The sequence below is a fragment of the Saccopteryx leptura genome, chromosome 10 (assembly GCF_036850995.1).
Source record: "Saccopteryx leptura isolate mSacLep1 chromosome 10, mSacLep1_pri_phased_curated, whole genome shotgun sequence".
Lineage (NCBI taxonomy): Eukaryota > Metazoa > Chordata > Mammalia > Chiroptera > Emballonuridae > Saccopteryx > Saccopteryx leptura.
Window position 1 is genome coordinate 23,512,082 of NC_089512.1, and position 22,242 is coordinate 23,534,323.

Below are 22,242 nucleotides of genomic sequence, written 5' to 3' on the forward strand. Positions count from 1 at the left end.
GCTACTCTCTTGCCCTTTTATCTGCTCTAAAGAAGTTCCTCTTCCTGACTCCCTCATTCTCTTCTCTGCTTCTATTTGTGTGTATCAATAACTACCTGTGAGGACTGGGTGTCTGGCTACCTCATGAAACCTGTCTAAGGGGTTGTGAGGGGGTCTGTTCTAGGTTCTCGGTGTACTCCATGTGGTCTCCAAGTACTCATTGTCTCCATGACAACTGGTTAATAAAATCATACAGGTTTCAGATGTACAATTCTATAGCACATCATCTGTCCACTGCACTGTGTGTTCACCACCCCAAGTCAAGTCTCCTTCCGTCACCGTTGACACCCCCTCTACCCTCGTCTTCCTCCCTCATCTGATAATCGCCACACTGTTGTCTGAGTCTGAGTTCTTATTTTTGCTTAATCCCTTCACCTTTCTCACCCAGCCCTGCAACTCCTCCCCTCGGACAGTTAGAATCTAATGAGCAAAACAAATTAACAAGTAAAAGAGAAATAGACTCATAGATGCTGAGAAAAAATTTTCTCTCACGATGTCTCCAAACACCATTTCTAAGACATTACCAATGAGATCTGTTTTCAATGATAATTTTTTAATCTCTTCAAAATTTTAATTTCATGTGCAAATTTTTATACCCTTAGATAGAAGAACCTGCCTCAGCCCTACTATTTCTTTCTGTTCATTAGCGGTATCTATAAGCTTGTTCTTATGAACTCCACCCAGCCAATGGTATAATTTTATCCTTCCGGAAAGCATTTGGAAGGTTAAGTTTAACTGTGCGTCACTGGTGTGATAATGGGGAGACACCAGGAATTACTGAAGCAGCAGGTGCCTTGGAAACATTGGGTCTCGACAGCAGGAAAGTTCAGTGGGATGCAGAGCGGCAGGCCCTGAGTCTCTCAGATTAAGAAAAGGCTCACATGCATGTACACGAACATATACACACACGTGTGTGTGTCCAGCCCAGACTTCTTGGGACCGCTAGGTCGGGACAGTCCCTCTGAAATGCCTCCGACTTACCCCCATTATTGTGAGGCTTCTGTTTGTTTGTTTTTGAACACTAAATTCCTGGCATTACAGCACTATTCTCCAGCTCATTTAGTCTTTTTCTTTCCATCCCAGTCCTAGAATCAGTCTTTTCTGCAAGGAACCCTGATTCTTTTTACTGGGGGATGGTATTAGAGACCAAGGTCTGGTGCTACGGGTGCTTAGTGCTCTGGAGTGTGGTCATTTCTAGGTCTTTTTTTAAACTCACTGAGTGAGGAGATATATGTGCATATTAACCTGTACATATACATATACCTCTAACTATTTTTTTGAGAGAGAGAAAGACAGAGAGAGGGACAAGCAGGGACAGACAGACAGGAAGGGAAAGAGATGAGAAGCATCAACTCATAGTTGCAGCACCTTAGTTCTTCATTGATTGCTTCTCATATGTGCCTTGACTGGGTGATTCCAGCTGAGACAGTGATGCCTTGCTCAAGCCACTGGCCTTGGGCTTCAAGCCAAGGACCTTTGGGTTCAAGCCAGTAACCATGGGGTCATGTCTATGATCCCATGCTCAAGCCAGCAACCCTGCGCTCAAGCTGGTGAGCCCACGCTAAAGCCATTGACCTCAGGGTTTCAAACCTGGGTCCTCTGCATCCTAGGTTGACTCTCTATCCACAGTGCCACCACCTGGTCAGGCTCTGTAACTATTGTATATGTAATCATCTGTATTAACTGTAAGGTTAACACGAGTTGATACTGTTCTCTCCAAGGCTGATCTATTACCCCATTGTCAAGTTCCCCTACTTCTTTCCTTGTCTCTCTGTAACTTTTCACTCCAACACTGAGAAACCTGGCTTTTGCCACCTGCCATTCATTTACTTTAGTGTTCAATTGCAGTACACATGTACAGCAGTATCAGCATTGTTACTCTTTACCGCTATGGGCAGTAACTTTATTAACCAGAATATAGTTGTATAGTGCCCTTGCCTGTCATTGTACTGTCTCCAAAATATGGAATGCTTCACATATTTGCATGCCATCCTTGCACAGAGGTCATGCTCATCTTTGCTGAATACTTCTAATTTTAGTGTATGTGCTGACAAAGTAGCACGGGAATCAATAATCTTATTTCTCCTGTGACAAAGAAGAATATACCTGTCTTCACATAAAGCCTTTTACCATGTCACCTCATTACATTCACTGGGTGACATTTAAAAGTAAGAAGTTTCCTCTCCCATTTTATATAAATCATCATATTATTGAATTATTTATGAATTAGCAAAGTGTTCATATTTTAAAATATTTTGAAAAACATCTAGGTTCAACATTTTTTTTTGTTTATCTCACTTAATGAGTAAATGAGAAGCATTAGCAATTAGCAACTTCATTGTTTATGTATCAGTGAGGGACTACTAATGGAATTTAAACATCTAAACAGTTTAGCCTTTAAAAAATTAGATTGAGCATCCTTTCTCATCTTTCTTCTACCTGTTTTCACAATCAACTTGTGAATTTATGCCTTTTGTAAAACAGAGTTATTGGTTAGATAAATTTTACTTACTGTAGTCCCCCCTCAAGGCTGCTGATTATGAAGTATGTTTACTTATTAAAATATTTGTTATAAATATACATTGTTTTTTTGAAATCTGCTAACTCTATACTAGTTCTGGCTATACTTAAATTTTTTTTCTAGCTTTATTGAAGTATTATTGACAATTAAAAATTATATATACTTCAGGTGTGCAGTGTGATGTTTTGATATACATATACATTGGGAAATGATTACCACAATCAAGTTAATTGATTTTCAACCTTTTTTTTTCATGGCACAAACACACACTAATTACTAAGGTCCGTGCCCCTGACTAAATACAACCATTTTCATCTCATGGCACAAATAAATTAGTTACTAAGGGAGAAGAGGTCAGGGCCCCTTTTTCTTTAGTAATTAGTTTATGAGTGCGTGAGAAACAAAGGTTGAAAATCACTGATAACATATCCATTACTTCACTAATTACCTTTTTGTGGTGAGGACACTTGTAGTGTACAGGACTCTCTTAGCAAATTTTAAGAATACAATACATTATTAACTATAGCCATCATGCTATACATTAGGTTAGCAATGATAAATAAAAATAATATTTTTAAGTTTAACCAACAGGGCTAACGTTCTTTTTATTTTTTATTTTATTTTAAATTTATTCATTTTAGAGAGGAGAAAGGGGGAGAGAGAGAGACAGAGAGGGAGAGAGAGAGGAGAGAGAGACAGAGAGAGAAGGTGGGGAGGAGCAGGAAGCATCAACTCCCATATGTGCCTTGACCAGGTAAGCCCAGGGTTTCAAACCGGCGACCTCAGCATTTCCAGGTCGATGCTTTATCCACTGCACCACCACAGGTCAGGCCTAACATTTTTTTTAAATACTGAATAATATTTCCTTTATTTGGGGGGAAAAGAAAATCCATTTTAAATTGTGTGTGTGTGTGGTGTGTGTGTGTGTGTGTGTGTGTGTGTGAGAGAGAGAGAGAGAGAGTGAGTGAATGTACTATTTAACTTCTTTCTGTTAAATGAAATATTGGTGCTTTAACTCTGTATTTCTCAAAATGTAATTGGGCTTACTTAATTAGAGAAATTAAAAATCATTGCAAGATAGTGAATTATTTCACAATGGTTTTCTAAACAATAATTATAAAAAAACAACAACCCATGTGATACTTGTAAACTGTGATTGAATCAGTGATGTTAGCCATATTTTCCAAGGGCTAGGTTCTTTTTGAAGATGAAAATCACATGGGTAATTTTTCTCATAGAAGCTGCAACAGTTTTCTAGCACCGCTATAACAAAATACAGGCTTGAACAACAGAATTTTATTTTCTCACGTTCTGAAGGCTGGAAGTCCAAGATCTAGCTGTTGGTATATTTGGTTTTTCCTGGGGCCTCTCTCCTTGTCTTGCAGAGACTGACCTCTTGCGGCCTCTTCACATGGCTGTTTTGTGTACACACACTCTTCTTGGGACACCAGTCATATTGGATTAGGTTCCATCCTAAGAGCATTTTATTATTTCAGTCATCCTGCATAAACATTCTGAGGTTCTGGGGAATTGGGACTGCGACAGATAAAACTGGAGGACACAGTTTAGACTGTAACAGAACATTTTGTTACGGCTTCTGGAAACCAGATTCTATTTTCAGTTTGTCATTGCTTTTAGTTGTAATTATGAAACTCTTAACATAGAGGTTAATTGAAGTTTGATCCCTGAAGCACAGTGATAGTTAGCAACTGTGTTGTTTTGTCTTTTATTTCTTTTGCTTATTCTCTTCAAGAGTTGTGATTCTCGGTCTTTTTGAGGGACCTATGGACAGCTTTGAGAATCTGATGAAAGCTATTATATCAGTTTACTTTGACAAACCACCTCAAAACTTAATGGTTTCATACAATAACCTTCCCCTCTCTGGCCCCCACCATCCCCAATATATTGCGAGCTGGCAACGTGGGTGGTCCCATCTGGGCTTGCTGATCAGTGTGTTCTCTGGGCTAACATAGGCATGTGGGTACCTGATTTTCAATGGCTCCACTCACAGGTCTCATGGTTGGCAAGCCTGGACTCAGTTACCTGGTTGTGTTCATAGGGTTTTCAAGAACAAAAAGAGAGAGTGAGTTCTAAAGAGTAAGTGCTTTCCAAGTGTCTCCTTGGCCAAAGTAAGTCATATGGGCAAGCCAAGATGGAAAGGTTGGAGAAGTAGACTCCATCTCTTGCTGGGAGGACCTGCAAAGCCCTTGCAAAGGGAGCTTGTCTGTGGGAATGAGAGGAGTGTGTGGGCTCCAGTGAGAAGGAGGAGGAGAGGTAATGATGAGAAAGATAAACGAGTCAAGTCTGTTGTTAACAAATGCCTTCCCCCCTCACTGAGTAATTATTGTTTGAGGAGAAATGAAGTCTGTCCTCCAGAGAGATGCACGTGCTGCTATAGAGTGAAAGCACCCGGCAACAGGGCGTGGACAAGGGATCTGAGCAGCGGGCAGGGCACCCAGAGCCCCGCGTCACAAGCTTTGGGAAATACAACACAGATCTTCTGAGTTCTAGATGGAAACATGAGAAATTTGGCTGTAGGGAGCCGCGGACATTTTTCTCTTGTGAACATTATTTCTTGTTAGGTATTAAAAAAAAATGTAAGCAGATGATCAGGTGATAACAGGAGACACATTTCTATTCACTTGGGACCTGCATAGCCAAAGCAAGACAACACAATCACAAGCAAAGGCAAGAGTGGGTAACAAAGCCTGCCTACTGGGAGGCAGGGGTGAGAGGTACAAGATCCCGAGTGTCACTCCATCCGCACAGAGGGGTGGTGGTTTCTGGAAGCGCCAACTTCCCTGGATACGTAGTGGGCAGCTGTTCCTGGTCCACTGACATCTAGTGCTTATGCTCACGATTCATCCAAGTCTGGGGGAATTTAGATATTTTTTAATAGGTTAACTTGAAATAGTGATAGAATTTCAATTTTTTTTCTTATAGTTCCCGCTGTAGCTTAAAAACTGGACTTCTTTGATTTGTGCTGACTTATTCCTTTGTCAGTGTCTATGAATGTCCTTCTTTCCACTCCTTCAGCCCGGAGGTCCTGAAGAGTGAGCCGTACGGCGAGAAGGCGGACGTCTGGGCCGCAGGCTGCATCCTGTACCAGATGGCCACACTGAGCCCTCCCTTCCACAGCGGCAACATGCTCTCCCTGGCCACGAAGGTGAGCAGGCTTGGCGGACGGCGACCGAGAGGGCCTGGTGTCGCTGGACGTGCCGTTCCTTTTCTTCTGCAGCCAAACTTTTGTGATTTTAATGAAACTGTCAGTCAGCAGCAGGTGTTGCATTAACCACATGATCCAGTTTCTTTTTTCTCCTTTCTTCTAAACCTACATCATGTTCCTGGTACATTTTCCCCTATAATTGCCCAATGAATATATCAAATTACTTTCGGTCTGTTGTCGTCCTTTTTATTGAATTTATTGGGGTGACACTGGTTAACAACATTATACAGGTTTCAGGTGCCCAGTTCCACAACACGTCGTCTGTGCACTGTATTGTATGATCACCCCCCAAGCCACGCCTCCTTCCATCACCGTTTCCTGCCCCATATCCTCCTCCACCTCCCTCCACCCCCTTAAACACCACACTGTTGTCCCTGTCCATGAGTTTCTCTCTCTCTTTCTCCTTTTTTCTTGTTCAATCCTTCTTCCCTCTGTTGTTCTTAATTGCAGTTTGGACTACTCACAATTCAGTACATTATCCCGCACATCATTTATGTGAACCTGAGGTTAACTTCAGCTCAGCTTGAAGAATATAATTCCAAGTTCCAGAACTATTTAATTGATGTCGATTTTGTATCTGTTGGGGTGCTTTGTTCCTGATTAAAATTTGTGTATAGTTATAATGCTTATCGAGTAACTCCCCTGTGGTGCCAGGCATCCTGCTCAAAGAGATCATGGCCCCGTTACTTCCATCACTCGGCTCTGTTTGTCCTGCAGATAGTGGAGGCCGTATATGAACCAGTGTCGGAAGGAATCTACTCTGAGAAGGTGACAGACACCATCAGCAGGTAACTAGTTTCCACCTCCAAACATACAGGGAATCTCAAGAAATACCTTGCATCTGCAAAGTCTCACTTTTTAAAATATTTACTCCAGGGGTCCCCAAACTACGGCCCACGGGCCGCAGGCGGCCCCCTGAGACTGTTTATCCGGCCCCCACCGCACTTCCAGAAGGGGCACCTTTTTCATTGGTGAACAGTGAGAGGAGCACTGTATGTGGCGCAAAGCACGGCATGCGTACAGTACTACTTCCGGTGACGTGGTAGGCACGCGTCACAGCTCCGGAAGTGCGTCATATCACTTGTTACGGCTAGCAGTGACAAATATGGAACTGGACATTGACCATCTTATTAGCCAAAAGCAGGCCCATAGTTCTCATTGAAATACTGGTGAGTTTGTTGATTTAAATTTACTTGTTCTTTATTTCAACTATTGTATTTGTTCCCGTTTTCTTTATTTTTACTTTAAAATAAGATATGTGCAGTGTGCATAGGGATTTGTTCATAGTTTTTTTTTTTTAATAGTCCGGCCCTCCAACGGTCTGAGGGACAGTGAACTGACCCCCTGTGTAAAAAGTTTGGGGACCCCTGATTTATGCACAGGCAGGGCTCCTGAATAATCCAAAGCTAGAAAAATATTTGTGCCTCATCAGTAAGAGTGACCACTTGGAAACCATGAGGTGTCCGAGAGGAAATAGTACATTTATTTGAAATATTATGCAAACACTAGAATGTAGTTTTCGAAGGCTTTGTATCAACATGTCAAATACATTCGGTATGAACCTAAAGTACAACAGGATGTGAACTTGTTTGTAACTATGACAAAAACCCTAAAAATATGAATGAATGCGGGAAAAGGCTGGATAAGAACATATGAAATGGAAAAAAGCCATGTTATATAAAATTATAGACATTTCTCATTTCTATTTTTAAATCAGTAGTGTCATATTGTATAATAATTTTTCAGAGAAAGTCAGGAAGAATTTTTCCAGCTATGAATATAGTAGGAGTTTAATGAAACTTCTCTTTGCCAAGTTCTACCAGGGCTCGTCCCCGCTGACCCCTCACCCACTTCCCTCCCCCTTCCCCTCCCTCCAGCCACTGGGAGCTCCCGGTTCATCCTGGTGTGCACCCTCCCTCCAGACCTTTGTCCTTGCTGTTTCTTCTTTCTGGAACTCTTCTCTGAAACACACAGGGCATAGGCCTTTACTTCCCTTGGCTTTCCGCTGAAATGTCCCCGTAGCAGGAAGCCCACCCTGCTGCCCCCACAGCCTTGCTGCGCTCTCTTGTCCCCTGGCCCACTTCATAAAGCTCACAGCGCCCATCACCCTGACTTTTTATACGTGTGCATGCAGACTTGTGTCTTTATGGTCTCTCTGTCCCTGCCAGAATGAAACCTCCCCAAGAGCAGGGACTTCTGCGGGTTTAGCTCATAGCTGTGCAGTGCCCAGAGCAATGCCTGGCACGAAGTAGACCCTTAACACACACTGGTGGTATGAATAAATGACTCTCATTTATCTGGCTGATTGTTATTTCTGGACCATTTTAGGCACTTAAGTTGGCCCAAGATTACTTCTCTGCCTCATTGAGCTGAGTCAAATCTTCATTATTATAATGGAAACCCTAGAGTCCTCCTGGATAGACTGTATCCATGCTGTTGCCCAGTTCCCTTCAAGCTCATCTCCGTACCTGTCCTTGCACTTAGCACCCTCTCTGGTGGGATGTCACACACACATGACCTGGGCCGTGCCCCTTCCCCCTGGGTATCTTCCCCCAGGCACATTGTTTAGCACTGGTAGGTACTCCTCACATGTTGGCTGGATTATATCTGGATATTATATATTCCTTGTTCAGCACAGTGCTGTCCTGCTGTACAAAGAGCCTCAGGCCCAGCTGGGGCTGAGTTTCACTAACTGCAGACTCTACACAAACAATCTGACCACTCTTTCTGCATCTCTGTTCCATCATTCAGTAAAATGGGGGATTGTAATACTATCCACCTCATCTGGCTGGTGGGATGATTGCACAAAGTAATGTATGCAGATCACTTAGCAGGGAGCTTGGCACATGGTAAATCTAGACCGATGTTGGCATTTGTCATTGTTAATATTATGGGAAATGAGCTGAAACCCTTTTCTAAGTCATCTGAATTCTGCATATACTGGATCGTGCCTTTTTGCTAATGAATCCAGACAGTGTATTTAAACTGCTCATCTCCACGATTTGTTCCTGTTCTCTGCATTGTTTTCTGTGAAGTGCTTTAAAAATTCAGAAAGTCTTCAGAGATGTCAAGAGATGAGTACCAGATTTACTCATTTAATTTCTCCTTTTCATAGGTGTTTGATGGCCACAAAGAGCAGGGGAGGGGTGGCACAGAGAACACTACAGAGACATTATTCTGATTTGGTGGCACTGGGCAAGCAGAACTGTGATTTGCTTCTGACAGGCTCCCTGGCTCTGGGTATCCATGCCTCTTGGGGCTAAGAGGCAACTGGCAGAGTCGTATGTGGCCATTATCATGAACAGGTTAAGAGCATCAGTAGGTTTCTGAATCAACTGGATTCACACTCCCACTCTTCCACTCATCTTAACACTTTTCATCTGTGGCGTACGGGTAGCAATAGTGACTACTCATGGGCTTGCTTTGAAGCCTAAATGAGATAATGCTTCTGATGCTCTTAGCACCAGACCCAGCATGTAGTGAGCACTCCATATAAGTAGGTATTATTATTAACAATATTACTTATCAAATTAGGTGTATAAAACAAATTATGATCAATTCAATGAAGGGTGGTAAAGGGGACAATAGGAGATTACAGAAGAGCTTGGCCAGGTTTGGGGATTTGGGAAGAGTTTCTATGAAGAAGGGACCTGTAATCTGAGACCCGAACAATGACTAATTCTCAAATAATAAGCAGTAGAGAAAGCATTCCTAGACCAGCCTCTGTGAAGGCTTTCCTGGGGAAAGAGGGTTTGAGTTTGCATAACTGAAAGAAATTGCTAATGTAGAATGTTAAGTGAGGGAGAGAGTAACAAGGGCCTGGAGTGGCTGACTGGGGGGGAGGGGGACCAGACTGACCAGGACCTAAAGGCCACGTTGAGGGTTTTGAATTTTTATCTCAAGTCCTGCGGAGAGTACTAAAAGGTTATTAACAGGCTGGGACACAGTGAAAAATTCCTCTTTATTAAAAGTCATGCTGGCTGCCCTATGGGGACAGACCGGAGGGAATGAGAGGGGGAGGGAAGGGGAAGCCCCACTGTCCCCTTGAGAGGTGGTGGCGTCTTTGCCTGCAGTGGTGTTGGTGTTGATGGAGAGAAAGGATGTTTTCACTGTGGGTTGGAAATTGAGTCAACAAGGTTTGGGGTACAATCATAAGAGGATTAAAAATACTTAACCGGGACAGTTTAATGACACTGATAATTATGAAAGCAATTGGATTTGTTCTGTGGAACTTCAGAAAATAGAGTCAACACCATGGAGCAGAAATTCCTAGGAGGCCAAGGTCAGCTTGCCATGAGGAAGTGTGTGTCAGAGTTAGAGATATACACAGTGGGGCGGGAGGCTGGGTGGCAGCGGGCACCCTATCACCAGAAGGTCGGGGAGAATGAACGATCACTATTAAGAGACTCTAGATGAAATGTTTTGGGGGATAATTTTCTTTTTGTATTTTTCTGAAGTTGGAAATGGGGAGGCAGTCAGTCTCCCGCATGCGCCTGACTGGGATCCACCCAGCACGCCCACCAGGGGGCGATGCTCTGCCCATCTGGGCCGTTGCTCTGTTGCAACCAGAGCCATTCTAGCGCCCGAGGCAGAGCCATCCTCAGCGCCCGGGCCAACCCTGCTCCAGTGGAGCCTTGGCTGCAGGAGGGGAAGAGAGAGACAGAGAGGAAGGAGAGGGGGAGGGGTGGAGAAGCAGATGGGCGCTTCTCCTGTGTGCCCTGGCCGGGAATCGAACCCGGGACTCCTGCACGCCAGGCTGATGCTCTATCACTGAGCCAACCGGCCAGGGCCTTGGGGGATAATTTTTATTCAAAATAATAAGATGCCATAATGGGAGCTGACAATTAGTTTTATAACTGACTGTAAATTAAGACTGCAGTGTACATTCTGTAACAGATGTTGTTTTCATCTAAAGTTATTCAAGACTCACTGGCTGGGTTCACATCACAAATAAAGTTTTATCTTTGGAAAATTTGACATAAAAAAACAAAATCGGTCATGAGCCACATGCAGTCACATATTTAATTCGCTTTGGATTTTTAGCCTATAAAAATTTAGTTCCCAAAAAATTAGGGAACAAATTTAATTTCCTGCTTTCTTCACAAAACTGGTACAAGGGACACATAAAGGCAAAAGTATCCTTAATGATCACTTATGACTCAGCAAAGCAGGCCCAGAGCCAGTCACTAGTGATATTATAGAGCTTCTGAAATAAAGGACAACCATTGATGAGAAAATTCAGTAAATTCATTCTTAATTTTAAACTCGGTGGTGTTTCCAATCATGTATCTTCTTTTTTCACGTGTCAGGTAGAGCTCACAGTTTGTATTTCTTATGTGTGGCGCCTTTCCTTTTCCCTGTTTGTACAGGTGTTGTGAGAGCACATTTGGATACTGGAAGCTTTTTTCTTTTTTTCCTTATCAGGCTTTTAAACTGAGAGACTGTCTTAGCAACCCTGAAGAGCTTGGGGCAGAAAATAAATACATTTCATGTGTCTGTGCAGCACCAGCATTACTATTTTTACCTTCCAGTACACTCTTAAGAAAGTATTGTCTGTTTACTTTTAAAAAGGAAGAATGTTTCCTGTTATGCACAAAATATTCCAGTTGCCTTGTTTCTCTCCATCTGTGCCTGGCTGTGGATGCCGCCGGCCCTTTGTTTCTTGGGCAAAGTTAATACCTGATCTCCTGCTCAGGACAAGAGGGCCATCTCACTTTTCACCCCACCTCCAACTCTTTCTTTTTCTTTCTTTCTTTCTTTCTTTCTTTCTTTCTTTCTTTCTTTCTTTCTTTCTTTCTTTCTTTCTTTCTTTCTTTCTTTCTTTCTTTCTTTCTTTCCTTTCTTTTTTTCTTTTTTTTTTTTTGTATTTTTCCGAAGTTAGAAGCAGGGAGGCAGAGAGACAGACTCCTGCATGCACCTGACCAGGATCCACCAGGCATGCCCACCAGGGGGCGATGCTCTGCCTGTCTGAGGCGTTGCTCCGTTGTGGCCAGAGCCATTCTAGCACCTGAGGCAGAGGCCATAGAGCCATCCCCAGCGCCCGGGCCAACTTTGCTCCAGTGGAGCCTTGGCTGTGGGAGGGGAAGAGAGAGACAGAGAGGAAGGAGAGGGGGAAGGGTGCAGAAGCAGATGGGCGCTTCTCCTGTGTGCCCTGACCAGGAATCGAACCTGGGACTTCCACATGCTGGGCTGACGCTCTACCACTGAGCCAACCGGCCAGGGCCCAACTCTGTTTCTTTAAACGTGAAATGACCACAACCCAATGCTGTAGCCCTCTGCTTCTTTCCATCTGGTTTCTCAGAGCTGAGTTGGGACAAAGTAGATGGGCTGAGTGGAACATCCCAGATTATTTTCTAGAACGTGGTTTTATGCTTATATGATTAGAGAATCATCAAAGTATTGGGTTACTTTTGAGAATTTCTCTGAAAAATCAACTCAGGGAGACATTTCAGAGCAATGAGGCTAAACTAGGACTTCTGATAGATGTACCTGGGAGTCCAAAAGCCTGTGGCCAAATATTTTGGGTGATGGATAGTAACTTCTTAGATGTTCAGCTTAGTTAGTTAGATTGTTTGTTCATTTGCTGAGTTTCTCTTAGGACCTAGATTTTGTTTTCCATGCTGGGGAGACCATGGTGAAGGGGATACCTATCTTCTCAAGAAGTTTCCAGATTTTAGTGCCAAAACAGAGCATTACAACACAGAAATTTTTTAAGTTTTAAGTACTTACATATAGACAGTGCAATGAGAATATATAAAAGAGGGATGGTGAGTCTATCTGAAGGTGGTCCAAGAAGTCTTCCTGATGGAGATTTGGGAAAAAGTAGGATTTTGGCAAGCTGTGAAGAGGTGTGGTTTGGTAAAGCACATGATGCCATCAGCAAAATACAGATTCAAGCAGAAGGAATAAAATGAGCAAAGAAATGGGAGTGTAGAAACGCCATGGGCTACTTGGGGAAGTACAGGTGGGAAGGAGCATTGGTTGTGTTGCTGGGGGAGAGGGGGAAGGGGGGAGGCTGTGGAGGGAGGTAAGGGCCAGTTTAAGAGGGGGCTTGTATGGCATGCTGGGAATTTTCTTTTCGTCCTATTGGGTCATTGAGGAGCGATGTAATCAGTTTAGAATGTTATTCTGGTAGCAATTTACATTATGGAGCAGAAGTAGTCAAGAGGTGAGCATATCCTTTAAGGGACTATATCAGTAGTCTAAGCAAGCGATGACGAAATAGGCCAATGGCCATGGGATTAGAGGGGAAAAGGTCCAGATTCAAACATCAGTTAGGAGGTAGAAGCCACAGGACTTGGTGTTGGTTCAATGTGGGAAGGGATGGGAGAGAAAGTTGTGGATTTTCTTTTCTATCTATTGAGCTTTTAGTGTGTGTCAGCGTTTTACAGGAGTGGCTTCATTTAATCACCATACCAGCTTGATGAGGTAGGTACTACGATGATCTCATTTTACGGATGGGCTATCTGAGGCTTAGAAGCAAAGTCTTGCCCAACATCAAAGTTAATGAAGGATGAGCCAGGATTTAAACCCCAGCAACGTGACTCAGAGCCTGTAAAACTAATTATGATGCTAAACTGTGCCTCCTGGGTGGCAAATACAGGATGGGAGGGGGGAGTAACTTTGGGGGAGAAGGAGATGAAGAAATGCCAGAACCCATTTGCCATAATATATAACAATATAATTTGTAAAATCAGCTTATGTTGCCTTTTTGATTAAAAAAAAAAAAAGCAGCTCAGCTGATAATTCAACCACTAATATTATGTTGAATCAGTTTAAATATTTGCAGATTAAGAATTTAGAATATTTGCCCTAATGGAAGGTTTAAATGCTGGGACTTTTTTTCCCGCCTCACAGAGCAGTCATAACTAACAGTAGGTCAACAAAACACTTTTAATCAGCTTTAATCCCTTTTGCTAATTAAGTGAGGGTAGACGAAGAACCTGATTTAATTAAAAGGTGAAATTCAACACTTGGCTTCATTTTGTGATTAGGAACAAAAGAAAGAAACTTGACTACAATATGTCGCTGCCACACAGAGCCGGCTTTATGTGTTGACGACCAAGTACATCGGGCCTCTGCGCTTAAATCGGTCCTGTGCTCGTGTGTAAGGCTCTGCATCGAGGTCAATAGTTTTAGCTTTGAATTTGTTCTTCGGAAGTGAAATGTGGTGGGGCAAGGATCACGTGTGTTGAGGGCCTGGCTCCTCAGCTCATGCTCTCTAAGTTGCTGGCATAGTTCTCCACCCTCTGCTCCCTGTGCCCTGTGCCCTGAGCCTCCAGCCCCATCCCCCTGTCCCTGCCCCATCATTGCTGCATGCCCCTAACCAGTATGGCAGTTGGGTGTGTCAGAAGGGGAGACCTGGGTTCCTCCTTCACCCTCCCCCACCGTGGGGTGTTCTTTTTTTTTTTTCTGAAGCTGGAAACTGGGAGAGACAGTCAGACAGACTCCCGCATGCATCCGACCGGGATCCACCTGGCACGCCCACCAGGGGCGACACTCTGCCCACCAGGGGGCGATGCTCTGCCCCTCCGGGGCGTCGCTCTGCCGCGACCAGAGCCACTCTAGCACCTGGGACTGAGGTCAAGGAGCCATCCCCAGCGCCCGGGCCATCTTTGCTCCAATGGAGCCTTGGCTGCGGGAGGGGAAGAGAGAGACAGAGAGGAAGGAGGGGGGGGGTGGAGAAGCAAATGGGCGCTTCTCCTGTGTGCCCTGGCCGGGAATCGAACCTGGGTCCCCCGCACACCAGGCCGACGCTCTACCGCTGAGCCAACCGGCCAGGGTACGTGGGGTGTTCTTATAGGGAAGGAGGGGTCAGGCTGGAACATGTGCTCTGCTGTGTCTTGGGTTGGGGTACAGAGGAGGTCATCCCTGTCCAGCCTGGCAGCACCGTGGTGTGTTCAAAGGGTGATTCAGTGGGGGCCTCTGGCCCACCTCTAGTCCAGGTACCAGCTGCATCGTGTGGGCACGGAGGTTGCAGCTCTTCGGGGTCTCCCATCTGCCATCAGGACGCTGGACTGTGGGAAGGGGAGATGATGTTCCCACTCCCTGCGAGGTCCCACATTTGCATTTTGTACTGGGAACTGCACAGAGTATGTAGCTGGCCCTGTGTCCACACTCTCTTACTTTAGTTTGTATATAATAAAGCTCATAGACTGAACTCTGTTAAATAGGATTTCAAAAGATGTCTAAGTGCTGATCATAACCATAGCATAAACTCACTACCTTAAAACTTAAAAAGAAGTAGCATAAAGGTAAAGCATAGAAGTGGTGTCTTAAAATCTGACGCTTGGTTACCTCATGGCCATAAACTCTATAAGAAAGAATAATTAGCAGATTAAAAAGTTAGAGTCTTAATCTGACTTCTGTTTTGAAGAATAATTGTGTGTAATATTTCTTCAATCTTGCATTGCAAAGAGAACAGTACTGCCTGTCTCTGTCCCAAACTTGTCAAACGCCTTTGGAAAAGTCTTCGATTCAAAACTATGCTCGAAGTCCATCTTACATGGTGCAAACACCATGATGGACAAACGGTGGAATTGAACCTTGACCCTCCAAACCCCACGGCCTGCTCCTGGCCTTGACCAGAGAGTAGTGATGAACTAACTCATCTTCTCTTAGATGCCTCACTCCTGACGCCGAAGCGCGCCCAGATATTGTGGAAGTCAGCTCCATGATATCGGATGTCATGATGAAGTATTTAGACAGCTTATCGACGTCCCAGCTGGCCTTGGAAAAGAAACTGGAACGGGAACGGAGGCGCACACAGAGGTATTTTATGGAAGCCAATCGGAACGCTGTCACATGTCACCCTGAGCTGGCTCTGCTCTCGCACGTAAGTGTCAGTCGGCCTCTTCGTGATGCACTCTCGTGGGGCGGTCTGAAGCTGTTCCTGTAGGTCTTAAGGAAAATTCATCTTAAGTTAGGAAGATATTAATTGCTACATGTTGTATTTTACTATTATATAGTGATATATTTGCATTTCTTATCATTAAAAGAAGTCAGTATAATTGATTTGCAAAAGACCTAACCCATAATTTATTGTACATATTACAAAACCAGATTTAACAAAAAGATCTCTTAGCAATTCTTTAAATTTATATTCTGATCTTTGCATAAACGGCAGCGAATGCTTATATTTAATTTGTTTAGCAATCTGATTTTGGGAATATGGATGAAAATGTCATGTTAATTCAGAGAAGGAAATAATGGTCCCATTAAAATGTTTTCTTATTAGTCTGTGTAATTAATTGCTTTTATTATTGTTAGTGGTGGTGATAATGCTGCTATTCTTCAAATCAGAATATGGCTTTTCTTTTTCTTTTTTCTTTTGGTACTTAAGTTTCTTTTTGCGCATAGCTTGGAAAAGGGATGCCAACGCTACGCAGGTCCATGTGCCAGTGATTGTGTCGGTGCCGCTCTTGCTGTGGTTTCTCGCTTTCCCTCCTCTGTGCCGTCACTGCCCTGTGACCCGGGGCCCATTTCTTGCTGGGGCTCCAGTTTTCCCTGAGCGGGGATCTATTAAGGGGCCCTTCCACCTGGAAACGTGCTTTTCTTCCCTTCTGGGGCGGGGTCTAAGACAAGAGAGTCATAACACCCATTCTTGATCAGGGTAGATGGTCATTAAATTCTTTTCCAGGATCTTGAGGACCCGCTCTGCTTCACCTGGGAAAATTATAAAAGATGTGGGTTTCAAAGAAGAGGCAGTTCTGACTTCTTGAATGACGGGGTTTCTAGAAAACTTTTATTTCTTCCTTTTACTGAACATATTGGACTGACACTGGTTAACAATGTTATACACACTTCAGGTGCACAGTCCCACAACACATCATCTGTGCACTGTAGAGTGTGTTCGCCACCCCCAGTCAAGTCTCCTGCCATCACCATTTACACCCCTTTACCCTCCGCCAAGTCCCCCTGGCAATCACCACGCTGTGTTCTATGTCCATGGTTTTTTCTCTCTCTCTCTCTCTTTTTTTTTCCTCTCAATTCCTTCCCTCCCACCACCCCTTCGCTGGAAGCTGTCAGCCTGCTCTCTCTTTAGAAGGAAAGCCCGCCCTACTGTTAGGTGGGTTTGTCTTGATGTACTTGAAATTCAGAAGTTAAAGATTCACTCTAGTTTTCTTTGGGGGAAACTCTTTCATCTTCATTGCCTTAGATGCTGATCCCAGCTGTAATTTCACAGAACAACTCATGCTGATTCTCTAAGGCCTCGGTTTATGTTTAGGAGCATATAACTTGGAGTTATAGCTCATGCAGAACCCAGTTAAATCTTATACACAGGGGGTTAGAGTGCACTTGGCTTGTTATTTTAATATCTGACTCTGTACAAACTAGGCAACAATGAGAAACACACGGATGTCCTGTTGCATTCAGAGCATGGTATTTCCAGTAAACAAAAATACAAGAGATTTAGCCGTTTCTATATATCTTAAGTATTCGGGATCTTCTGTTGAGTTCTGTACTGCAAAGCTACTTAGTTAATTTCCAGTTAGATATTACTGAGTCAGTTTATATGATATTCACATATACCTGATAGGTGTAGTTTAAAATCTTAAGGCACAAATTCTCTTAACTTTAGAAAAACACTTAGAGAAAGAATATTTAATTAATTTATTTAATTTTATTTCTCAGCCTTGCTGGTTGGTTCCGTGGCAGAGTGTCAGCCCAGCGTGTGGAAGTCCTAGGTTTGATTCCCAGTTAGGTCTCGCAGGGGAAGTGACCATCTGCTTTTCTACCCCTCCCCCTCCTCTTTCTCTCTCTCTCCCTCTCTCCTCATCCTGCATCCATGGCTTGAATGATTCGAGCAAGTTGGCTCCGGGTGCTGAGGATGGCTCCATCGCCTTGCCTCAGGTGCTAAAATAGCTCAGTTGCTAAAAAAACAGAGCAGCAGCCCCAAATGGGCAGAACAGCAGCCCCAGATGGTGGTTGCCAGGTGGATACCGGTCCAGGTGCATGCGGGAGTCAGTCTCTCTGCCTCCATGCCTCTTACCCAAAAAAAAAATTTTTTTCAGCTTTTCAAAAACTCTATTGTGGAAAATGTAATATATTTATGGAATTAAAAAAGAACTTTGTGTACTCATCCCTCAGTTTTAACAATTTGCTACTTTGGACCAGTCATGTATTATCTCTACACTTATCCACTACTCTCTCCCAAATCTAAGATACTTTTATCATTTTAACTATGGAAATCTAGCTGTCAGCCCATGACCCAGTAAAATAAAGGGAGAGATCTATGGTCAAGGAGGGAGTTTTGAGGTCTTAGGGGTTTTTACTCATCTGTAAATGAGTGGGAAAATATTACCTATTGCAGAGGGCACTAGGATGAAATAGATGAATTCGTTTGTATATACTGAACAAATTACAAAGTGGCATAAACTGTAAGATAACATCAATGATATAAAATGAACAGTGCTTATTTTGAAGAATAGTTTGTTGAAACAACTTGTTAATCTAACACTAACTGGTTCATTAGTACTAAGTCCATGTATGCTATTCATGCAGTTAATATTTATTGAGAAGATGGGGGGCTCCTGTCCTCAAACTCCTGTTCCTAGTTAGCATCCGAGCCGTCACGGAGCCTCAGTTTTCTAGGGACTGTAGAGAAGTGCTCTACCTCAAAGCAAAGTTTACAGTACTATTATAAAGGGCCATACATAACTTCTCTTGCACTATGTTAGGCATACTGGTGATTTTTCATTTCAAGATTAATAAAATGGTAACTAAAAGGGAAAAATGCAGCTTTATGCAAGAACTGAGAAGAAAATGTGATTGCATTTCATTAAAGACTGACTGCATGCAGTTAATTGGCATTATCCTCACTGAGTACCAATGATGATTTTTTTAAAACTTACATCTACACCATTACTGGCAAAAATATTTTCATGTAAAATTGTATGTTTCTTTTTATCTTAAGCAGTATTATGGCATTGTAATTGTTTCAGTTCAAATATAGTGCCATGTTCTCCCAGGGCAGCTAAGATCAATAATGCAATTTCACAATCTAATGATACATCATATTCAAAGGAAAGAGAAATTAGTGGGTTTAGTATAACTTTATGAATTCTCAGCACTGATAAAAGATTTTCTTTGTATTACTGAAATTTTGCAAATTAGCGGGCAAGCACACAATTGATAAAAAAAAAATTAAAGGCTCCTATTTCATAGTGTGCATGCTATTTACTTTCACATGTTAGCTAATTCCTAGCTATGAAAATGCTCATTATGAGCTAATGAGACAGGTATTAATATGTGTGTCAAAAGGTCAGAGAAATCTTCACTGATAAAGTTCATGCCTGTGTACTGTGGTTTATTTATCTTCTATGAAAGAACTAAGACTTGCCTTTGGAGAACATTAATATTTCTAAGTTTTATAATTCAAAGTAAGAGATCATAAAGAGAGCACAGAGTCAAGAATGGCAAGCACTTTGCAGAAAAAACAATGAGGTGCAATTTTTAGTTAAATGTGTAGTAAGAAAAAGCTACTGTAGTCTGCCAGGCAGTGACAGAGTGTAAAGAACGTCAGCCTGGGACATTGACAACCCAGGTTTGAAATCCCGAGGTTACCAGCTTACCTGCAGGGTTGCTGACTTGAGTGCAGGGTCGCTGGCTTGCACGTGGCGTCATAGACATGACCCCAAGGTAGCTGGCTTGAGCCCAGCGTCACTGGCTTGGCTGGTATGCCCTGGTCAAGGCACATAGGAGAAAGCAATCAATTAACAACTAAGATGCCACAACTATCAGTGGATGCTTCTCATCTCTCTTATCATCTTTTCATCATCTTCCTGTTTGTCTTGCTTTAAAAAAATATGCTATTTTAATACAGAGAGTATTGTGACATTGTAATAGTCAGAATCATAATTGGCATTCTGCCACTGTATGTAATATGTTAAATATACCCCAAAATTACCCTTAAGGTATTCTTTTAAAACCCAGACAGAAGGAGAGGTTACAGATATTTCAAAAGAGTGTGCTGCTTAGATCTTCACCAACAAATATAAGGATGAGTGTTAAAAAAAATCCAGCTTGGAAAAATCTAGATAATCAATGGAAAACTTCAAGTTCTTCCAGATTACTGGGATTTTGTGGACTCCACTTTAGACTGATGGTAACACTGGTGAATAAAACATTATATTTCTACATGTACCAATGAACAGAGTCGAATGTTGCAGGGAGGCTGGAGAGCAGTCATGACCCCAGGGAAATGCCCCTCAGGTCTGGCTGTCTGCTGCCCGAGAGAGCCAATCTCGTGAGACAGTGCTGGTGAGAAGGAAAGAAGTTTATTCAGGTGCGGCCACCTGAGAAGATGGGGGAATTCCTGTCTTCAGAAACCCATGCTGACAGCTCAGACACCTTGGCCAGATTAGGTAGTGGGATCACGGGAGAACTCGCAGAGGGAAGGCAAACATGCAGTTTCTCTTGAGAAAGGGAAGTTCTTATTTCTATGGCTGGCTGGTCTGCTGCAGTCCCCTCGGCCTTGTAACTGGAACCTTAGCTAGCAAAAAACTTTTAAACTAGAGTTATTGTTCTCTAAAGCAGGTGCCTACACATTCTCGTGGTCAGGTTGCCCTCGGCCTTGTCCAAGAATCGAAACTGCATGCCTCCATGTGGTGGGGGGAGTGGACTCGTGTAGGTTCCAGGTTCCGTGCACGTTCATTCTTGTCGCTCTGATGTCATCTCTCAATGTGCCTCAGCCAGCAGGAAGCAGCCTGTTCAATGGCAACGAGAACTTGGCTGGAGGTAAAAGCATAAAATTGATTGTACACTTTTGATTTGGTACAGAATATATAACTTTGATTTTTAAATTGGGGGGCGTGGACTAAAATGATGAGTTTCTCCACAGTACCTAACAACCACATTATCAGGCCATTATATATATGCTAATTCTTCCTTACTGTTCATCTCCCCTCTTGTGTTTCCTTTTTCCCCCCTTCCCTTCACGTACGTCTCTATCCTGGTTTCCATCTTACCTCTCTAAATACTTTTTCTTATTTTCTCTTCCAATCCTGGCCTCTTAAATTCAGATGTTCTGCTTCTCATCTCGCTCTTCCCTACAGTAAGCTCCGTCCTGTCCCGTGGTTTTAAATTTTATATGACTTTGAGAAAAAAATCAGTTGTAAAAAAACGAGAATTTTATTTTCTATAATGATGTATCTTTTTATCGTGAACCCCTGTTCTGGCTGATGGCAGAAAATGGTGACTGTAGCCATTGTCGCTTATATCAGTCTCTTTCCGTCTAAAAGTGTCTTTTCCATTTCAAAGCTTCTCCTTGTCATTTTCTCCTCCCAAGATAGCTGCTGGGTGCGGGAGGAAGTGCAGGCATCCCTGTGCGGATGGGAGAGGCCCAGGGATCTGCCTGCTGTCTTCTGCTGGCCTCCGCTGACCTTAGGTGGGGTGACCCATCTCTGTGGCTTTGGGGCATCTGTCTTGCCATCATTGGTTTGAACTGTCTTCTCTGTGGTCCATCCACACCCCTCCCTGCTCCCCGCATGCAGTGAACTCACCAGCCAGCACCACAGCCATCTTCTGTGTTCCCAGTGGGACACGTGGGATTCCCATCCACGCCACATTCAGAATCACCTGGGAATGGGGACCAATATATCAGCCCACCAGCTCAGGTATCTTCTTCATTCTTTCCTGCTCTTCTATCTAAGGTGCCCGTTACTCAATTATCCATTCAACAAATACTTATTGAATATCTGTGAGGTATCAGGTACTATTCTAGGTGCTGGGCATACTAGTGTGAACAAAATAGACAAGGCTCTTCCTCGTGAGCCTTGTGTTAAGTGCCCACAGAAACCACACGGGGTAGTGTTACAGTGATCACAAATCTCTGAAGCGTCTAGTCTTTTCTGGCTCCATTGGGATGCCTTGTCAAGCCCCCTGTGTGTTTTTACCAACTGTCCCACTTCCCTCCGGAGGCTCGCTTCTGCCGACAAGGTGTGGGAGGAAAACCATGGATGTGCACACCGGCCTTCTCACCTTCTGTCTTACGTCAGGCTCCTCCTCTGTGCGTCACCTTCTGTCTTACGTCAGGCTCCTCCTCTGTGCGTCAGGCAGACTGCCAGTACTCCGTCCCTCTGCCAGAAACTGCCCCCCCCATCACGTCCTTCTCTTCCCCCAGGTGGTCTTCCCCCCTGCCTTCCTCAGGTCTATAAGGCTGGTCTCCATATCATAAGGGCTCTGGGAGGAAAAGTACACAAAATTTTCTAAGACGGCAAAATACAGTGGCATGTATTTTACAACTCATTTTCTAAAGACCTCCAAAGCTATCCATCGCATCTCAGCCTCCCCTGTGTGCCAGACCTAAAGTTTGAACCGGATGTTTACCTGTATGTCTAATAGGGACCTCACACATAGCAAGTCCCAGAGTGAATAAATTCTCTTCCCTTAATCTCGTCATCTTCTACACCTCATCACCTTACCTGGGACCTTGACGCTTTCTATTCACTCTCCT

General features: G+C 43.4%; 1 protein-coding gene and 1 non-coding gene across 6 annotated transcripts in view; one reads left to right on the forward strand and one right to left on the reverse strand.

Moving 5' to 3' along the window:
* The window catches only part of NEK10 (NIMA related kinase 10), a 205,801-nt gene that overhangs the window by 121,435 nt on the left and 62,124 nt on the right, over nt 1-22,242 (forward strand). For all 5 annotated transcript variants that reach the window (XM_066350788.1, XM_066350783.1, XM_066350785.1 and 2 more), the window contains exons 24-26: nt 5,597-5,726; nt 6,504-6,574; nt 15,408-15,621. In XM_066350788.1, the coding sequence (XP_066206885.1) occupies nt 5,597-5,726; nt 6,504-6,574; nt 15,408-15,621 (415 nt within the window). The remainder of the gene's footprint in view (nt 1-5,596; nt 5,727-6,503; nt 6,575-15,407; nt 15,622-22,242) is intronic.
* On the reverse strand, nt 1,996-2,101 carry LOC136382671 (U6 spliceosomal RNA). The gene has a single exon (XR_010747297.1). It is a non-coding gene; the product is annotated as a U6 spliceosomal RNA (small nuclear RNA).